Consider the following 20,749-nt stretch of genomic DNA (forward strand, 5'->3'; position numbering starts at 1 on the left):
CTGGGAGAAGACAGCACCGTCAGGATCCAGCCTGGGACACCCCTGCCATAAATCAATGGAACCATGCGTATCAGCAAGGTTTAGCATTATGCAAAAGTGAACTCAGTTCTGGGGTCTCAGCCTCACATACAATGCAAGATTAAATAGTGTTTAACAGTGTTGAAGGACTTTGAATAAGGCCAGCAGAACCCTGCACAAGCCATACTGGCTTGCTATACTAGATGAGAAACTGGCTTAGCTGGAACACGATTTCCAAACTTTATTTAGAAGCCAGGGGAGAGAGAGATGGCCTGGCATACCTGACTCATGGCCCCAGTATTTTATCCAAACCTAATAGTTAGACACAAGGGGACTGGCAAAAAACTGTAGAAGAAACATGCACTTCCTTATTATTACTCTTTTAACCACAGCCTAATGGCATACAATGAAACAGCAAAATGGGAGCACACTGAAGCAGGAAAGGAAATGCAATAAGAAAAATCTACAAAAATATGTAGGTTACCAGTGCTTTTACTTCTACTACGGAAAAGATCATCCAAGACTAAAGAATTAACACTTGGATTCCCAACCACTTGGACATGGCAGATCTACACTCAGCAGAAGTGAAACAATTAATCCAAATTCATCCTTAACATAAATCCTGAACACAAAATTCCTCTGTGTTAGTTGATGGTCTCACACGAGATCAAAACAGTCAGAAGTGGCCTTCATATGTGGGACGGGGGGGAAATTATATTATCTATATATCTATATCAGTAACACTGGTCTAAATGCTCTGGGAGAGACTGAAATTTCCAGACTGAACTGTGATAAAGTACCAAAAAGGGGTTTTGGGAATATGGCTTTTGTGGTCCAATCTCTTTGGACAACTGTATTAGTAAAAGCTTGGAGGTGAACCAGTGAGTACCTGCTGCTTCCCACTGAAGAGCAGCCATTCTAACCTGCAGCAGAGCAAATTAGTGCTTCATGGGCTAGAGCACAGAGGTCCACAACAGAGGTGGTTGGAATGACCAAGTCTGGGTCAAATGCAGGCCCAGTGCTAGGACCTGGCTGCTGCCCACTTCTCCCTGTCACCATTTCTCTGCGCTGCCCTGTTGCAGCACAGGGCAGTGTATGGTGGTGCGGATGAAGCCCCCAGCCACTGAAACCCCCACTTCCGCAGGCCAAATCCAACAACTCTGCAGGCCAGATCTAGCCTGTGGGCCATAGGTTGCTGACAACCAAACTACAGCATGTATAGGGAAGGGGGCATAGGATCGGGACCTCAGAATCCTTCGTTTACATGACATGCTAACAGAAATTTAAGAGAATAGTGATAGCAAGAAAGGTTGAAAGTGTAAAAGCAGCACCTTCTTATGTCATAGATCTGCTCCCTAGTGGATACAGAATTGTATCTGTTGTCTGGCTCCCCCACACCCTCTGGACAGAAGTAAGTATTTGCCAACTTGCAGAGCCAATAACCTTGGGGAAGGAAGCTGGAATCTCATTTGAATCATTCACCATTTGCATTTCTGATTGCAAACCTGGCTTACTAGTGATGTTGACTGAGACAACAGTCATTCTACTCAACCTGCAGATCCCAGGAGAAATTTGTACTGTTGGCTGTTAGAAAGCAATTTTTTGCTGGCAAATGGATTAAATAATGACACAGAAGTGAAAGAGAACACATTTCTATAACCCTCACACCACAGGGTCCCTTTTTATGCAGTTGCTTTTCAGAGCTAAAAGGCATTTTAAGTAATTAACCAAAACAGCAGCAGCCAAACTGGACTTTCACAAGGAAAAAAAAAAAATCAGTGGTAATGCAAATGAAATAACAGATTTAAGCTTTTACAAAATGGAATGCTTACCATTTGCATCTGACCTAGTACTAATGTATTTACATTAGTACATTACATTTGAATGTAGTCTGAACCAAGAGGAGGAGCTTGACCTGGAGTTCTCTCAAGAACTGACAGAGGCTGCGCGTGCAAGGGACTTGGTTGTCATGGGCAACTTCAATTACCCGGACGTAGATTGGGAGGAACACTTGGCTAGGTCGGATCAGTCACATATCTTCTTAAATGTAAATCAAGGAGCAATTTCTGACCCAGGAAGTGCAAGGGTCAACCAGAGGTACTGCTCTCCTAGACTTGGTCTTGGCCAAAGAGGATGATCTGGTGTATGGCTTGCACATTGAGGGTAGCCTGGGTGACAGTGACCATGAGCTCATCAGGTTCACTGTCTGCTGCAAGGCTGACAAATCAACTAGCAGGATTGAAGTCCTGGTCTTCAAAAATGCTGACTTCAACAGGCTCAGGGCATTAGTGGGGGAGTTGATGTGGCATCAGGGATGGAAGGTGAATGTGGTGCACAAAGAGTGGTCATTCCTCAAGGACATGATCCTCGAAGCACAAACAAAAACCATTCCCGTAAAGAGGAAAGGTAGCAGAAGGGCTGGCAAGCCCGCCTGCCTCAACAGGGACATAGCGGTCCTCGTGAAAAAGAAAAAAAGAGGCATACACACAGTGGAAGCTAGGGACAGTCCTCAAGGAGGACTATACAACAGTGGTCTGCACTTGTAGGGAAATGATTAGGAAAGCTAAGGTGGTGACTGATTTTCATAGATTTCATAGATATTAGGGCTGGAAGGGACCTCAGAAGATCATCAAGTCCAGCCCCCTGCCCCAAGGGGCAGGAAGTCAGCTGGGGTCATAGGAATTTAAGTTAGCCAAGGGAGTCAAGGACAATAAGAAGTCCTTCTTTAGATATGTAGGGAACAGAAGGAAAACAAACAGAAGCATGGGGCCCCTGCTTAACACCTTGGGACAGCTGGTAATGGACACTCAGGAAAAAACTGAACTCCTGAATGCCCACTTTGTTTCACTATTTCACTGAAACAAGGGGAAAGATAAGTGAGATACGGATCACAGGGGCCATGGTGGGAATGACAGCCTTCTCACTGTGGATGCTGAGCTGGTGCAAAACCAGCTAGAAAAGCTAGACATTTATAAGTCAGCAGGACCAAATGGACTTCACCCAAGAGTGCTGATGGAGCTGACTGAGGTCACTGTGGAACCCCTGGCACTACTCTTTCAGCATTCGTGGTGTACAGGGGAGGTTCCTGAGGATTGGGCGAGGGCCAGCATTATGCCCATCTTCAAGAAGGGGAAGAGGGAGGACCCGGGCAACTATAGGCCAGTCAGCCTAACTTTTATCTCAGGGAAAATCCTGGAAAAGCTCATTAAAGAATCTACATGCAATACGCTCATTGAGGGTAAGATTCTGAACGACAGCCAGCATAGCTTTGTCATCGGTAGGTCTCGTCTTACCAATCTCATCTCCTTCTATGAACAGGTCTCTCGCCACCTGGACATGGGAGAGAAGGTTGACATTATATACCTAGACTTCTAAAAGGCTTTTGATCTAGTATCCCATGACATCCTTGTGGAAAAATTGGAAGATTGTGGGCTTAACTGCTCAACAGTTCAGTGGGTGGAAAACTGGCTGCATGGTAGGACCCAGGAAGTTCTCATGAATGGATCTGTGTCGTCCTGGCGAGAAGTGACCAGTGGTATCTCTCAGGGGTCCATACTTGGACCCATGCTTTTCAACATCTTTATCAACGATTTGGATGTGGGGGTGAAAAGCTAGCTGGCCAAGTCTGTGGATGACACCAAGTTATGGAGGAGAGTGGTCATGCCAGAAGATACGTTGCAGATACAGGCAGACCTGGGCTGAGGAGCTGGGTGGACAGGAACCAGATGAAGTTTAACACTCAGAAATGTAAGGTGCTTCATCTGGGGGCAAACAATCCTTAACATATCTACAGGCTCAGTGGCGACAATTTGACTTGCACCATGGCCGAAAGGGACCTTGGGTAGCAATCACCATTGCATGAACATGAGCCGGCAGTGTGATGCTGTGGTCAGCAGGGCAAAAAACACACTGGCATGCATTAACCACTGCATCTCATGCAAAACTAAGGAAGTGATATTCCCACTGTACTCCGCACTGGTGAGACTGCAGCTGGAATACTGCGTCCAGTTTTGGGCACCACACTTCAACAAGGACGTGGAAAAACTTGAGAGGGTCCAGAGAAGAGCCACCTGTATGATCAGGGATTTGCAAGACAAGCCATACACGGAGAGGCTGAGGGACTTGAGCCTCTTTAGCCTACAGAAGAGAAGGTTGAGAGGGGACTTGGTAGTGGCTTATTGCTACATCAGGGGAGTACATCAAGAACTTGGTGAACAGCTGTTCACTAGGGCACCCCTGGGGAAGACCAGGATCAATGGATACAAACTCCTGGAAGGCCATTTTCAGGCTCAATTCCAGGAAAAACTCCTTCATAACCAGGGTGTCCAGGCTGTGGAATAAACTCCCTCCAGTGGTGGTGCAGTCACCTATTCTGGAAATTTTCAAAAGGAGACTGGACAGTCATGTCGCTGGGGTCACTTGACCCCAGTTGTCCTGCCAGTTTTCCTGCCTAGTGCAGGGGGGCTGGACCCAATGATCTACAAAGGTCCCTACCAGCCCCTAACTATGAATCTAGTCCTAGTTACAATAAGAACTGATCTTTCTTTTCTCTAGTTACAACAAAACTTCCCAAGTATTTTACATTTCTAAGCCATATCAGCAGAACAGCACAGTCAGAGACACAGAAGGACAGCTGTGGTGCACGGGGCAACACCATCTGCTGTGGTGCTGGCAGAGGTGGTGCAAATAGCCATGGCTGTTCTTGAGCTCCCTCATAAAGAAGGCAGTTGGAATGCTACCCCAATCACTCCCCAAGTTACACTACTGTGCTTAGATAGTCTGTCTACTCTAGTGTGCTCCCCCTTTGAAGCTCTCCATCATTCCCATCATCAGTGTAGCTGCATCAGTGTGAAATGTTAAGGAAAAAAAGGGTTGTATAGATAAGACCTCATAGATCTGCCTTTGTAAGAGAATAAGTTTTCATAAGCAGGACTGGATATTAATCATATTTAAATACAGGTTCTTTTACCTTTGTATAAAGGTAGAAGCAGTAAAACTAAGAAGGGACCCTAGAAACTAATTTTTTTTCCTAATCACTTTTATCAATTAATGTTGCTAATTAAAGAATCAAAGGTTTGGAAAAATCAGAGTACAATTCAAAATGACCAATCCTAGGTTGGTAATCATTGTAGCAATGTTAGGTTATGTATGAACTAATTCAAGCATAACTAATAGAGAAAAATTAAGTAACTTCAGTGTGTGCCAAATCAATTTTTAATTTTATAAATGCAATCCCTCTTCATGCAAGGCAGCTGCATTCTCTAGCTATGCTACTCGCAACATTGGTTCAATGGATTTGCCATGTTAGCCTGGAGGTTACTCATTAGTACAAGTTCATTTATACTCCTCAACAACAGAAATAGCCAGTTCTTCTCTCTCTAATGTAGCTTGTTATAAATCCATTAAGATTATGACAAGTGACATCACAAATAAACGCTGGCCTTACCGCAGCATTATTTCAAGCTAATTTTTGATTTTCAAGGAGGAAGCTCTTCTACAGCATTCAGCATTTATTCAAGACAGAGGTTCTTAATGTTTTTAGGCTTAGGCACCCCTCATTAGACTCAAGGGACCCCATGGAAAATGCCAAGTTTTAGTTTTGAAAACTGTCATATTTGTTTCTTCATTAATGTTAAGAGTAAAACTTCCAAAGGTACAAGCTTTACACCACATATGGAGATATGAAAACCAGATTTTGGAATTTTTCTTTAAAGGACTAAATACATATTAAGAAGATAGTATGAAGCCAAGGCCCCACGGGACACTGGCTGCCCATGTTCTTTGGTCTGGCTGGTGGGGAAGGCCAAAGAACAGGTCATTCACTGGGGTCAAATATCCTTTTACTCTGGCAGGCAGGCCTTCTCTTTCAGAGCTGATTACAGACTGAGAAGCAAAGCTAATCAAATTGCTCAGTGCTAAGTACAGGTGGATAAGCTGCTTTTGGTTAAAGGAATAGTATGTGTGGAACAGTGTAGCATGTTTCAGCCTGATGCTGTCTGGTGCCAGAATAGGGTGATAGGGGCATGCCCACAACAGCTGCAAAAGATGATTTTTTCATAAGTTTACAATTACTTTTACACACTGCTGTTCTGCTGGTCCTTTTTACAATGGCATCTTAGGTTTAAAGCAAACTCATTTCCTTCAAAAATTTCTTAGCAGAAAAAGCACTTTGCTACACTATTTTTTTTTTTTTTTTTGTGCTGCAGCAGTTGCCAACATATGGTAACTGCCTGTAGCTCACTTTACGGTCCATCCATTAGACTCACAGATGCCAGCAGGAATGTGAATTGAGCTGGGAATACTAAGAATCTGCTTAGTAGCAGCTGTGGAATGAAGAAGCTAGCAAGTAAACAAATGGGCTGTGTGCAACAACTTGAATGGCTTTTTTCCAAAATTTCATAGTGGTTGTAAAATAAACCCCATCATTTCCAAAGGATAGCTCAAAACTCACAGCACGGTATTTCAATAAAGGAGGTATATGTATTCACTCCAGAAAGTCTCAGGACTCATTTGACAAGAGCTAATAGAGTCTTTATGGTTTGCCTTGGCAAAGCTCTTATCTGATATGTTTGCAAGACATGGGTACCTGGAGTCTAGTTCAGATGCTTCTTCTGACAGAACTCTGCTTGTTGGCTGCTCTGTCATCCTTCAAGGAGGTATGGTTATTAGGATCTGCACACTAAGAGTGCCAAAGCTATCTAAGTTCTCTGGAGATCTCCAAACAGTTGCTTCCATATTCCCAAATCTCTCAGAACATTTCCTAGGGTATCATCTGGGGCATGGGTGTGCAATGTAAGACGGACTTGGATTGATGTTTGAGCACATAAAGAGTCTCAGTGTTGCTCTGGAACTGGGATCACATAGAAATAACAGTTTTAGCATTATGTATTAACATTATGGTTTAAACAGAAATGATCCTGTATGTAACAGGGGTTGGACTAGATGACCTCCTAAGGTTCCTTCCAGCTCTATTTTTCCACAATTCCATTGTTTCTTATCTGTATTACTGTACTACCACAGAGGACTCACTGGCCCTATTGCTGGATCACAGTATTAGCACAAAGACAAATGCACATTTTAGCTGCTTTAAAAGGGAAGGCAGAGTTGCTGCTTGGGAGCACTCAGCAGCTGTGAAGCTCTATCTTGCAGCAGTACATGTTAGTTAAATCACACCCAATTTTGACCCTGAAGGAAGCAAGGTTAAAACTGGAGCAGTTTTTTGCACTTGTATTGATAAGGAATCATGCAGATGCATCAGTTGCATGGTAATGGCTTGTACCAGATCCTTTGATACTGATATAACTACATGTGTCCATCCCCTTAGAATATATTTTCTTTTGCTGCTGGACAAACGCACACTAACACTGCCTCTTAAAGGAAAAGGGTAAATGGGGCCCTTGGAATAAAGGATTTATTTCCCCCTCCATAGAGCAACAGAGAAATAGTTATTTCAGTTTTTGCTCATTTCTGCACATACACACACAGTAGCTCAGCACAGAATAATGGCCTGACATGATGTCCCAAAATATTCCTATTCAAAATGGCAATTACCACCTCTCATGTCCCCTGGAGATGGCTGTATGTGCAGGTTAGGCACACCTATATCTCCCCACGCCCATTTTAGCAGCTTTATAAGGAAAAAAAAAAAAAAAAAAAAATATATATATATATATATATATATATATATTCCCACCCCATAAAGCTGCTAAAATGGGGGGGGGGGGGGAAATATAGGTATGCCTATGTATCTGTCTAAGCCAAACTCAGCAAAACTAAGCCAAAGTGAATCATTTCTAAAATTCTATTCCTAAGTATGTATAAGGAGAGAGTTCACTACGACAAAGGTCAGCACAGCCTTATTCCTAAACCCAGTTTACATGCTCCTACATACTTAAGGGAGGCTTGTGGTTAAACTTTAGGTTACAGAGGTGTCACATCTGACAAAAAAATCATAGGAATGACAGACACCTTTTCAGAAAAAAAGAGAAAATTGAAGAGAGAAAGATAATTTCACTCGTGTGCCATATATTTGTGTTATCCTTTGTCTGGATTACTTAACATATCAGGCTTCTCATTTACATTGTTCTTGTGCAATGGAAGAACCCCAACTGACGTGAACAGCTTCAGGATACTGAAAACTGATGCAACAGCCTTGACTTTAAAATGTAGCAAGAAATGAGAGCGAGAGGGCTTGATATAAAAAGTTTTATTTCCCTTTAATTTTTACTTAAGAAAAAGTCACACAAAACTTTTACCACTTATCGCCCCATGGACTATTATTTCGTTGTACTGAGGCCCACTTCCACAAATTTTTAGAGGCATTTTATAATCTGAGATTGTAAAAGATTCTTTAGCTACTTAACTGAGCTTTAAGGTTAAAGAATAGCTCATATTTGTTTAGGCAGATCTTTTTCCCAAAGTCTATCATCACCATTATTATTATTTGTCTGAACAGAGAAGCCTAGAGGCTGCAGCTGACATTAGGTCCCCTACTGGGGTTGCAGCACCTAGAAAGTAATATCTTTCTCTCAATACTTTATAACCCAAGAAAAGATCAGACAGTCTGGAAGGTTTAACAGGCAAACAAAAACAAAATGAGAGCCAAGTACAGCCAAGAATTGGTTACAGGGGATACAAAAACAGTGCCAAGCTGTTCGCTTCCCTGCTGATCAGGAGCAAGCAGGGTCCCTCCACCAACCAGCAGTAGGTGGATTGGGCGCGGGGTGGGGGAGGGGGGGGGGAAAAAGGAGACATGCAATGTGCTGGGGAACCTGAAAGATTAAGATTAAAACCCAGTAGGGCCCTATATATTATGTCCACTTCATTGCCTGCAGTATTCATGTGGCCCCAGCATGCAGACACGCACATCTGAGAGTGTCACAGTTCCATTTTCTTCAGCATTCTCTACCCTGGTAGTGCTATGCACATAATGTAGTCAGTATCCATATCCGGCAACCTGTGCATATAACTAATCTGCTTCATTGGGTGAAACATGCTGCCTGCTGTTCCACCTGCTGATGTTGCGGAACAACAGGCAATGTCTTCTCCTGAGGCTTTAGGGGCCCAGTCCTGTGTAGCTTGGGAACTGCTGTATAGGATTGGGTCCCTCACACTCTGGGAGTGCCTGCCTGGTTTTCCCTGCTTACCAGGATATGGTCTCAAGATCTCAAGCATGTTTAGGCAAGTAGGGGAAACTGCAGTGTTCCTTGCTTACCTAGATACACTCTGGAGATCACAGGGACATGTTTCAGTAAGTGGAGAAAGTTAGGCAGGTGTTTCCAGGGCTTGTGGGGCCCTATCTTGTGCAGGAATCTTCTGCTAGTGTGTGAAGGATCAGGCCCCTCAAGTCCCCACGCCCCTGTCTGATGTGGCTGGAGAGTGTGGGCAGCTCTGGGCTGCCTGTGCTCTCCTGCCAAAAAGCAAACAGATGTCTGCCACTATGAAGTAATACAAATTATTACTACCTACTGCCACATCCACAACATTTTTACCACAGCACAAAGGCAATGCCTGTTTCCACCCTACACACAAACACACTAATGGCTTCAAAAAGGGGAGGAGCTACTGATTGGGACCATGCAGCAGCTGTTATGCTGCAACTTATGTGTGCAGGAGCCTGCAGTGATGCATGCAAGCTAACTTGTTTCACACTGACCCTGGATGAAGCAGGGTTAGAGATGGAGTGTTTATGCTATATTTGTAAGGCAGACTCATGGCCACATAACAGTTATAGCGTAACAGCTGAACAGCAACTCCCCTTTTGAAGCTGCTAGGAGCATACATTGTCCGTATTTGTCTGATTTTACCATAACCTGAGCAGCCCTTCTGTACCGCGATGAAATTTATAAAGAAATCAGTGCTATATTTGACACACTTGTTACTTCTGTTCTAAGTATCCCCATTTGATTTCTCACGGTTCATGCAAGCAGCATGCAACTAATCCTTGTGTACCTGAATGCAATATTGAACACCAGAACTATAGCAGTAGTCAGAGATGCCAACACTAGATAGTAGGGGCGCACCAATAAGAGTATTTTGGGGCCGATAATGATGGTCGATTTTTAACGAGCCATATTGGCCGATGCTGATCTGATTCTGATATGCAGCTGGGCAGCTTGGAGAGTGGTGTCCAGCTGGTAAGTCTGTTGTAGGGGAAGGGGCGTGGGGAGAGAGATCGAGGCACTTTCAGTGAGGGAGGGAGTGGGGCTGGGGCAGGTGCTGCACAGCTGGGGCGAAGCAGGGGACAGAGCCATGAGTGACTGGTTTGGGGGGAAGGGGCAGCTCCCACCACTGTGCACACCCCGGGAAAGTATGGGGGGCGTGTGCCCCTGGATCTATGCATGGGGCAGGGTGGGCTGCCACTATGGGCTGGGGCCAGGGTGACGCCAGGCTCTTCCCAGTTGGGGGCTGGGGCTACACTCAGGGAGGGAAGTGACAGCACTGGGAGGGGGCTACAGGTGGGCTGCAGCCACTGCCAAAATTTGCTGTAGCCGCCCCCCCCCCCCCCGAGCCCCAGCCTGCAGGTGCAGCGTGCTCTTGCCCTGTGAACAGGTCTGGGGGCATGTGCCCCTCCAGGCCCTCCTGGGGTGCATGTAGCAGTGAGAGCCACCATCCCCCTGCCGATGAGCTGCTCATGACTCTGTCCCACGCCCCACCCCGGCTGCGCAGCTCTTGCCCTTGCCCCAGTCCCACTCCCTCCCTCACCACTGGAGCCTCAATCTGCCCTCCCCTCCATGTCCCTTTCCTCACAGACTTAGCCACACTCGGCTGCTCTCCACACTGCTGCGCTGTGCTCCTGGCTGCCTGCGTGCTGTGCTGCAGCTGCGCATATACAGGGCATTTATCAGAGGCATCATCAGCTACATCAGTCTAAAAAAGCCGACTGCCAATAGTCAATTTTCATTATATCAGTGGCAATCCGATATGGGAATGATATATCAGTGCACCTCTACCCAACAGCTGATGAGAAGTTATTTACATTTCTTCTGTTATCAACATCTTATTGCCTAAGCCCATGAGAACAACAGACTTACTGGTAAATCACTCCTTTTCATGAGGAAACTTTTGAAGAATTGGGATTACTTAGTCTGGAGACAAGACAGGAAATTTGAGAACAGTCTCTAAATACAAGGAAAGTGGATATAAAAAGAATGGTGATTCTGTAACTGCAAATGACAGGGCAAGAAACAGTCGTCTGAAGTTGCAAGAAAGGAAATTCAGGTTGGACATTAGGGAAAGCTTTCTAACTATCAGAGTAGTTAAACACCGGAAGGCCACATAGCAAGGGCGTGGCGTCCCCATAACTGGAAATTATTTTTAAGAGCAGGTTAGACACACCTTTGGCTGAGATGGTTTATGTTGAGGACTCAGAGTCCTGCAAGAACTGCTGCTCTCCCAGGAGAAGCTACAAGTATACAGATGTTCAGCCTTTTTCTCCCAGAGTAAAAAATGGTCCCTTCAGGAGAAAAAACACCTGGGAAAATCCAGGGTTAAATCACTTTCAGGAGAATTTCTCTTGGGAGAGTGCACATCTGTACATGCTGTGGCTTCTCTCAGAAAAAGAGTGTAATCCTCCAGCATCTGCCCACACCCCAGGGAGACACTGTGTCGCTTGCTGGACCTCCGCTGCTTCAGAGAGCAGAACATGCTTCCCCTCACAACCTCAATAATCGGGATGCAGGCATTCAGATGTTGATCACGGGCAGTCTAAATCAGCCAATATGGGCTGCCCTATGCACTACTGTCATCTGTCACCAGGCACAGTAATGCAGAGCATCCTGAGATGTGTGCAGAGGCCCCCTCCTCCAATCTACAATAGTGGCACTACAAGCTCTCCAATCTTCAGGGCCTCAGTATTCAAATGTTTGTACACACAGCTCTGTGTAAGTTTCTCTACCGAGAGAATGAACCTGGAAAAATTCTCCCAGATTATGTGAATGTGTGTATGTAGGCAGAGATGTTCCTGCCCTGAGTAAAGGGCTGGACTAGATGTCCTCCTGAGGTCCCTTTATGATCTACTTTCTGATCCTATTTAATGTTTCTACTTATGCATCAGTATTAACACTAGACTCAGAGGCTGCCTGTAGAAGAGATGTTCCCACAGATATACAGTGTACAAGGATATGACAACTGTAGTTTTGGTTCACGAGAGACTCAGTATAAAGCTGGCCAGGAAACAGCTTTCACATCCCTAGAATATATTCAGGATTTCAAGAACACAAAAATTCAACACTGAATTTGTAATAAATTATAAAAATTTCAAAAAAAACTTTTGCAAATGAAAAACCAAAAAAGGATCAGGTCAAATGAAATTCTTCATTGGAATAATTATGAAATGTTTAATTTTCAGACTTATTTATGAAAAAATTAACTGATATTAAAACTAAAGGTGTTTTTAGCTTTAATAAATGAAATCTTGTAAACAGGAAAATTTGTTGAAATAGAAACCGATCATGGAAACTGCCTATTTCAATGAATCCATGTTTTTTTAATGAAAAACCTTTTGCCGAATATTTCTCCGTCAGTTCTATTCAGTACTGGTGTTAAAAGCAGCCAAGATTGCAGAAATGCAGCATACATAACTTTCCAGGTGAATTCTTCAAACAGAAAACAATAGTGAACACTGAAAAGTGATATAAGCCAACTTTGTGCCTGTGAAGAGAGCTATTTTGACTTCATATGCCTCACCTGTAATTGTATATAAGGAGGTAAAAATGGAACAACTTCTGTGATGGGCACACAACAACAGTTACTGAATATAAACACAGAAACATCTTACCTTTGTTGGATTTTGGTTGTTCTGCTGAGCAGCTTCCAACCTTCTTCTTTTTCCTTGGAACAGATACACTTTTCCGGTCAAATGTAACTGGACTGTATTGAGGGAGGCTGTTGAATTTCTTTTCAAATTCTTCTTCAAGCTTTGCTAAGCTAAACGAAGAAGAGTTCAGGGGTTCAGATAGGTAGAGTTAAAATTTTTTTCTGGGATGGGTACTAGAGTTCAGTAAAGCTTCAATACTTGTAACTAGATTTATTTTTTTATAGGTGTCAAGATATTCAACCAGGGGTACACGGATAAGGATTTCTTTGTCTGATACTGATGGCTGATTATTAACCAGTCATGTCAGCTCATACTGATCCGATTGCTGATATGCAGTCCGGCAGCTTGGAGAGCAGTGTCCCACCAGTAAGTGTGTGGGAGGGAAGGGGCGGGGAAGGAAGAAAGGGGAGAGATTGAGGCCTCTGTGTTGCGGGAAAGCATGGGGCTGAGGCAGGCGTTGCCCAGCCAAGGTCAAGCAGGGCACGAGGAGGCACAGGGAGCATATGTCCCCTGGATTTGTGTGTGGGGCGAGGGCAGGCTGCCCACTGTGGGCTTGAGGCCAGGGGCTGGGCCAGCTTCTTCGAAGTGATGGGCTGTGCTCAGGGTGGGTGGGGGCAGGGCGGGTGGGGGCAGGGCTGGGGAGAGGGGGCTATGGAGTGGGCTACAGTCACCCCAAAATTTGCCGTAGCTCCCACGTAAACCTCCCTCCCAGCGTCGCCTTTACCAGCCCTACCTCTGCCTACCCCAAGCATAGCCCCTGCTCAGCTCTCCTGCTGGGAAGAGGCTGGTGCACCCCCAGCCCTGAGCCTGCTGTGAGCAGCCGGCCCTTGCTCCGCAAAACACATCTGGGGGGGCCCTTCCCCCCCTGCTGCCACCAGAGCGCATCTAGTGGCAGGAGCCGCCCCCCCACCCAAAAAGTTACTCGTAGCTCCTCCCCAACTGAGCAGCACCCATCCCTGCCCCAACCCCATGGCCTCCCTTACTGTGGGAGCCTTGATCTGCCCCCACCTCATGCCCCTTCCCCACCACAGATTTACCGGCTGGATGCTGCTCTCCAAGCTGCCTGAAATGATTCCTGGCCATGTGCATTCTGAGGCTGTGCGCATACACACAGCATTTACTGGTGACATTAATCAGCCACATTGGCCAAAAAAAAAAAAAAAAAAAAGAGTCAATTGCTAATACTGTCAATTTTCCTTTTATCGGTGCCAATACAATATGGACTGATAATACTGATGCACCTCTATATTCAACCGCTGTTTCTGATCATCATAATCAATCTGTTATGTGAAGTAGAATGATAAAGAGATTAAGGAAGAGGGCAAAGAAACACCAAAAGTTGCGTGTTTTTCAGTGTTCTTTGAAACTGCTCTTAAAATGAAGCATCATTATGAGTAGCAAAACTCTCAAATGGATCTCATTTTACTTGGCCCTGTAATCATTTTATATATTTTGTTAGGTATCTGATCTTCTGATGTTCAGAGTGGAACAGTGATCATTACACCTGTTTTTTGTCTCATGGCGACTCTTTTGCCTGCCTATGGAAGGAATGTTTTTATTATCCCAAAGATATATGATAGAAGTCACTATTAGTTCAAGTAAAGTTTGTTGAAAAATATTTGTGAATTACCCTGCTGAATCAGGAGATAATTATTACCAAACATGTCATCATTATCCAAATAGATGTACATGACAATTACATTTGCAATTTTTTGTCTAGCAACTTGGAATAAATAGTTTGCATCTATGTTTTTAAGTGAACTGAGGAGATGTGACACTCCCAATTTTCATGAGATTAGCTGATCCACATGTTAAATTTATTTTAAAAAGTGGAAATACTTTGAATGCTTTTGATAGAACATAGCTGTAAAATCTCTGTATCACTGAATAGAACACAGAATACTGAAAACAAGAGAAGTGCAGTGTTTAATTTGTTGGAACTATTTCAGAGACAAAGAACATTTGGAGATTTAAAATAAGTTAATATTCTTGTAATAAAGTAGGTTTAAACTAAATTTCAGATACACCAGACAATGGAAAAGACTATACAAAAGAAGCCCATTACAACTTTAAGCCTAAAGCACTGAGAAAAATCTACCCCTTTTTTATTCAATTTCCCCACCCTGAACTCAGACAATTAGAAATCTCCAAGGATTTGCAAAAAAGTATGAATGATTAAGCAGACTTTTTTACCACTATCCCTGAAGTTATATAAATCTGTTAATACTATAAGAGGAATTGCTATTCATGAGTGCCACTTCTGGGTACCTTTATAAATGCATTAAAATCAAAATATTACTTTTTCTGATTTATTCCATTGCCTTATCCTCTCTTCCTTTTTATTTTATGTATTTACCTCTATAATTGCAAAATTATTTGCTTGACAGTGTTAGAACACTGCTTAAAAGGGGGAAAAAAAAAGAAAGGAGCCTTGCAAAATAATCTTTTTGAGGGGAGCAAACACTGCCACCATCTACCAGTCTGGTGCTTTATGGATGTTACGGTTTAAAACCTGCACAGAATTTTAAATTTAGTTTCTAAACTCACTTGCAGGCCCCCTCCTTACTAGCAGATATTGTATCCATTTTAGAAATAGGGAAATAATAATAATCATCATCCAGTTTAAAACAAAATCATTTGTTTATACCAGAGTAAATGGTAAGCAAATTTCAATGGAATTGCATTACTTTAAAATTAACAAGGAAGCAGGACAAGGCTCAAAAAGACAATGGCTGGGATTTTTGGAAGTGCTCTCTATATCTAAATATCTGGTTTGAGACGTGGGGCCTCACTTCCTAAGCTGCTGGGTACTCCACAGCTCCCACTGACAACTACAGTTGTGAGAGCTCTATGCCCTTTAACAGGCCCAGAATATCGGAAATTTGGAAAGTTCAGAGGCCATTTTGAAAATTGCTGGTCAAAGATAGCTGAATGCGAGTGAAGACCTTGACTCAGAAGCATCTGGCTCCTGGTCATGCTGTTTCCTAGCAAAATGTACACAATTATCCAGAGCTGCCCAACTGCCAAATCTATCCCCCTGGCCCTAAGAACAGACCAGAAACAAATCCCGTTTGTGAAAAACTTTTTTCACGTAAGTTACATGAGCTTACCCCAAAATGAATTCTTCTTTTGGCCTAGACCTTTTCAGCTTCTTGTTCCCACTTGTCCCACTTTGGGAAAATGCCCAATTTTCTTCATTCCAGCATCCTTCGTGATCCGAGGAGTTGCCTTTTCCTGAGCTTCGTTTGCCTAGAAAGTAGGAAGAGGGATTTTGATTTTCCTCATAGAAAATGAGCCACAGTGCAGGGGCTCACAAGAAGACTGTATACCCATTGAACAGTGAAATATCTATTGATTAAGTTTCCATATTCTTCTGAAAGGAACCAGTGCTAGCTTAAGATAACAAGGTTGCTTACTAGCAACTTGATTTATCCAGCACTTACTCCCTCAGAAGATGCCCATTTTGGGAACCTTCTGCTAACCTATAGGACTTCTAAGTAGGTAGACAAAGGAGAAGAGGGTTTTGTATATTTAAAACTAACAAAACAAACATAAACCCGAGGTGTTTTTCTTCTTCATTTGGCAGTTCAGATTATTGGTTTATATTTGCCGATTGAAAAATGCCTATATATGTACCCTTCTGATGATACATCATGCTTTTAAAGAGACTCAAACATAACCTTCTACTCAAATGGGGTTTCTTGTGCTGGGCATCAGAGATGCAAAGTTTGGAAACTTGAAAAATGACAGATATGCAAACTTGTACCCAAGCAGATCATGTTCCTGTCTAGAAGGAATGAATCTTACATTATTTATAACCCCTGTTTCTTTTATTGTTATTGTGCTTATTATTTGGGGACAGGAATATATATATATCAGAAAAATCAAACTGTCCCTTCTAGGAATAAGAACTGGATTCATAACCATTACTACCAAGAGCTGTTTCATACAGAAAACTAATGCTCCTGAGGCAGGGATCAGTGTTATGGAAAAAAATTCAAGCCCTGGGCCACATGTCTCAGGAGATTAACCATTTCTATAGTGAAACATGCTTTAAAGATTTTTTTTTTCTGAGATGAATTAACGGTAAGTATAGTATATGTATTAACTGAACCAAGTAAGTTGCTGGTTGCATTACAAACTTGTGGTCATGAATCAGCCTGTGATTTACAGAAGGCAAACATAAGATGTTGTTTTCACACAGTCTACTTAATGGTTTCTGATTTGTATAGAAATGCAGGTGACAGGACTGGCAAAGGCCTTCCAGGCAACCATACCATCATTTAATTCTGTTCATAAACTTATCAAGCTCCTTTTTAAAAATGAGTGGGAAGGCTGCTCCAGATCCTCATACTGTAAATAAATGCGTCTCCTACCTCTGTCCACGTTGGCACGCAGGGATGTGAGCATGCCCTCTGACACCAGAGTTTTATAAAGAGCACCTTTGCACGATCTCTCTGATTTCCTGGAGCCACAGGTTTCTATCTTTTTAACACAGTCACTGTCCTCAGTTTTGACCTGTCCTGGTAAGCTTTGTGGTACCACCTCTTCTGTTGGAGTTAATGGTTCCACTTTTATGTTGTCAGGTACCTCATCACAAGGCACCTCCTTGTTGGCTGTAATACTAAGAAAATCAGGAGGCTTTGATTCTTTGGTAGTCTCCATGGGTTTTTCTTTTGATGTTTTCTTCTCTTTTGATTTCACTTTTTTCTTTGGTGACTTTGTGTCCAATAAGCTTCCCTTCACGTTTGAGGCAGGGCGGACTTTTTTGCGGGGAATTTCAACAAGTCTCTCAGCTCCCCAGTCGCCCTTCGCAACTGCTTCAATAGTATAAATTACACTTTCAATGTCTGATTCAGAAGACTGTCTCTTTTTACAAGCTTTCTTGGGGGTGGATTTTTCATTGGTGTGTCGGTCCATCTTATTTTTTTTCTTTTTCTTCTTCATCTTTTCTGGTTTGGTCAGCCCTAGCATGTTAATTTCAGCAAGGGAAAGCTCTTGAGAACAGCACGAGTGATCTTTTGCATTTGTGCCATCATCTCCCTCAAAGTTACTGCTGTCCATTGCAGGATCAGTAAAATGACTACATTTTGTAACCTCAGACTCCTCATTTTTTGTCTCTTCCTGATCTTTCATTTTCACCATTTCACATTCTTCTGCTTTTACTTTACACAAGTCTTTTATTTTTGCCTTCTCCAGGTCTTCCACTGCCATTTCCTCTGGGGCTTCTACTTTCACATCCTCAGATGTCTCCACTTTCACCTTCTCGGGACCTTTCACATTTACCGCCTCTGTAGCAAGGCACATCTAAAGTTTAAACACACAAACAGTTGCTACCATTCAAATATTCCAATTATCACATTTAATTACCTAGATTCACAGAAATGTTAGAAAGAGGCATTTATTAAAACACTCTGATTTTGGAAAGCAAACCCTTTTTCAGGATGCATGTAAATACGTTATATATATACGTACACAAGTGCTGAATTGAGGCCTATATGTTTTAGCAGTCTAATGGACAGACTCCAATTGATTTCAGAGGCCTCAGAAGGAGGTCCTATGCTCCCTTTGTACAATTTGAAAAGCACAGCACAGACACTACCCAAACTACATTGGTACCATTCAGTAACTCACTGCCAATAAGTTAGGTAACACAAGCACTCAACCGCCCTCCAACTTCCCCCAAGAATTTCAAGTCCATAGATACAATTCTGGTCCTCATTTTCAAAGGCCAGTAAAAGAAGAATAATTTAACTAACTCTAGATATTAGGATTGCTTTCTATTTATTTGATTTGCAAAGCCAAACTAAAAAAAAAACAAACCCCCCCAGCTGCAAAAAACCTTCTCAAGTTTTATATCTCTTTTCAACAACACAGGAAAGCCCTCCCAGTCACACATCTGTTCAAACACAGTATTACATTACAACCTTGGAGACCATGTTTCTGGGTGATACCCATAGTCAGAGTTCGAACTACGGGCGACTCCAATTTTGTTTGCAGACCCCCCCAAGAATCAGTGTAATTCAAACTCTGCCCATAGTGGAGCAAATTTCCTCATTCTGTCCACAGAAGAGCTGTAGTAAGGGAGACAGTAACTACAAGGTTTCACAAACTGCCCTCTTACACTGTGCTTCAGGCTTGCTCAGTATCTACTCTATGCTATGAGGTCTAGGGTAGATGTGTTCTGGGATTTTCCAAATCCCAAAGGCAGCCTGGAAAACCTCAACCTTGTCTCTACAAAACATCCTGTTTATGGAACATAAATGTTCTGTCATAGTTCTCCTACTTCTGCTATGTATATTTCATTCCTTTTCTAAAAACTAGTAGAGAAGGCCCTAGATTGTTGTAGGAGGCACAGTTATGAAAAGGGGTTTAGACGCTGTCAGATCTAAATGAACGTGTAACATGTGGACTTTTTCATTTGGAAGGCTTAGAAAAGTTTAGGGACAAGAGAAATAAATGTTTCTATGAAGGGCCATTCATTTTAGCTACTCCCAAAAGCATAGTCAGTTGTCAGCTGCAGGTTATCATAACAGAACTCCTCTAGAAATCAGAGTTATTCATTCCTCCCTGATACAACAATTTGCATGAAGAGTGGAAATAAATGAAAGTGACTAATGACTTTAAAACAGGTTTGCAATGACAATGCTCTAATCTGAATAAGACAGTAATTCAAAAAAAAAGAAAAGTAAAAAAAACCAAAAATGGTTTTAATATAAATCAGAAAATCCTCGTCATCAGGGATTTGGACTTCTTATCTGTTAACTCAGAAGCAGTGAGAGCCTATGCCTTAATGGCTAGTCTAGGGAAATCTTGACTCTTTGCACCCAAGTGATAATTTATGCTTCTATAAACAACAATGTAATTATGACTGTGCTACTGTTCTGCCTTCCAGACTCTGACAATCAGCATCATTAGCTTTTCCTCCCCACTGCACCAGTGGTAATTAATCACCAGTATTTTAATATTACCTCTGCCAACTGAAACAACGCTGATGTTCCACATTGCTTTAAGTCAGAAGGGCCTGAATGGGAGGTACTTGAGGAAATCTAAAGCAGAAACAAAGGTGGGTGAAAAAACCCATTATTTTACCAATACATGGTTCCTGCATGTTGAACGTAAAGTTATAAAAAGGATTATCTCCTCCCCCTTTCCAAGACACATGTGGAAAGTTAAATATTGAGAAAGAAAGAAGTGTAGAACTGTGCAACGACGACTCATACAAAGGTTGTGTCTCTGTTATTTATAAAGAGGAGAATTCTGCAAACTTGCACCTTTGCAGTCACTGGCACAGCAATGACATTAAGAGTTACTTTTGGTTTCTGGGTTTTTATTAATCATGGTTTCTTTTCACAGAAGACTGAAATAAAGGACAAGTTTCCTTGCCTTTGTAATTTGATTCTAATGGAACCAAAGAGGCAGTGGCAGATTATGCCAACGAAACACCTGACCTAAACTGTTTTCAAAGTCCACATTTTACTTTGAATCAGTTTTACTTTGAATCCTCCGTGTTGCTTCAGGCAATAGTGAAAAGTAGTGAAAAAGCCCTAGTGAAAAGCATTGAAAAAGGCAACTAAGGCCTTGTATAGACATTCAGTTTTTCCTGGGAGGGTCACTGTTCGCCCAGGAGAGACCACAGATGTACAGATGTTTGTTTGTTTTTTCTCCCAGAGTAAAAATGGCCCCTCCAAAGGAAAAATAACCTGGGAACAACTAGGGTTAAATATCTATATATGATGTGCTGGGCATTTTTTTCTATCAGGAGAAAAAACTTAAGAAAATTCTCCCAGATTATTTAAACATGTGTATCCAACCCATGGTACAACCCACTTCCCACTAATCCAAGGACCTGAGCAATAATTGGTTTTATGCCCCAAGGGCTTGTACATGGCTACTTGGGCTTTACTCCAAGTC

The 20,749-nt window shown here is 42.7% G+C and overlaps 1 protein-coding gene across 13 annotated transcripts in view; it reads right to left on the bottom strand.

Moving 5' to 3' along the window:
• The window catches only part of BBX (BBX high mobility group box domain containing), a 212,687-nt gene that overhangs the window by 42,245 nt on the left and 149,693 nt on the right, over positions 1-20,749 (bottom strand). For 11 of the 13 annotated variants that reach the window (XM_019476474.2, XM_059720550.1, XM_059720546.1 and 8 more), the window contains 4 exons: positions 19,807-19,884; positions 17,212-18,142; positions 15,946-16,084; positions 12,797-12,945 (listed from right to left, as the gene is read on the bottom strand). In XM_019476474.2, coding sequence (XP_019332019.2) covers positions 12,797-12,945; positions 15,946-16,084; positions 17,212-18,142; positions 19,807-19,884 — 1,297 coding nt within the window. The remainder of the gene's footprint in view (positions 1-12,796; positions 12,946-15,945; positions 16,085-17,211; positions 18,143-19,806; positions 19,885-20,749) is intronic. The other 2 variants (XM_059720555.1, XM_059720544.1) reach the window with 1 other exon arrangement.

This window comes from Alligator mississippiensis, chromosome 1, assembly GCF_030867095.1.
Source record: "Alligator mississippiensis isolate rAllMis1 chromosome 1, rAllMis1, whole genome shotgun sequence".
In the NCBI taxonomy this organism is placed as follows: domain Eukaryota; kingdom Metazoa; phylum Chordata; order Crocodylia; family Alligatoridae; genus Alligator; species Alligator mississippiensis.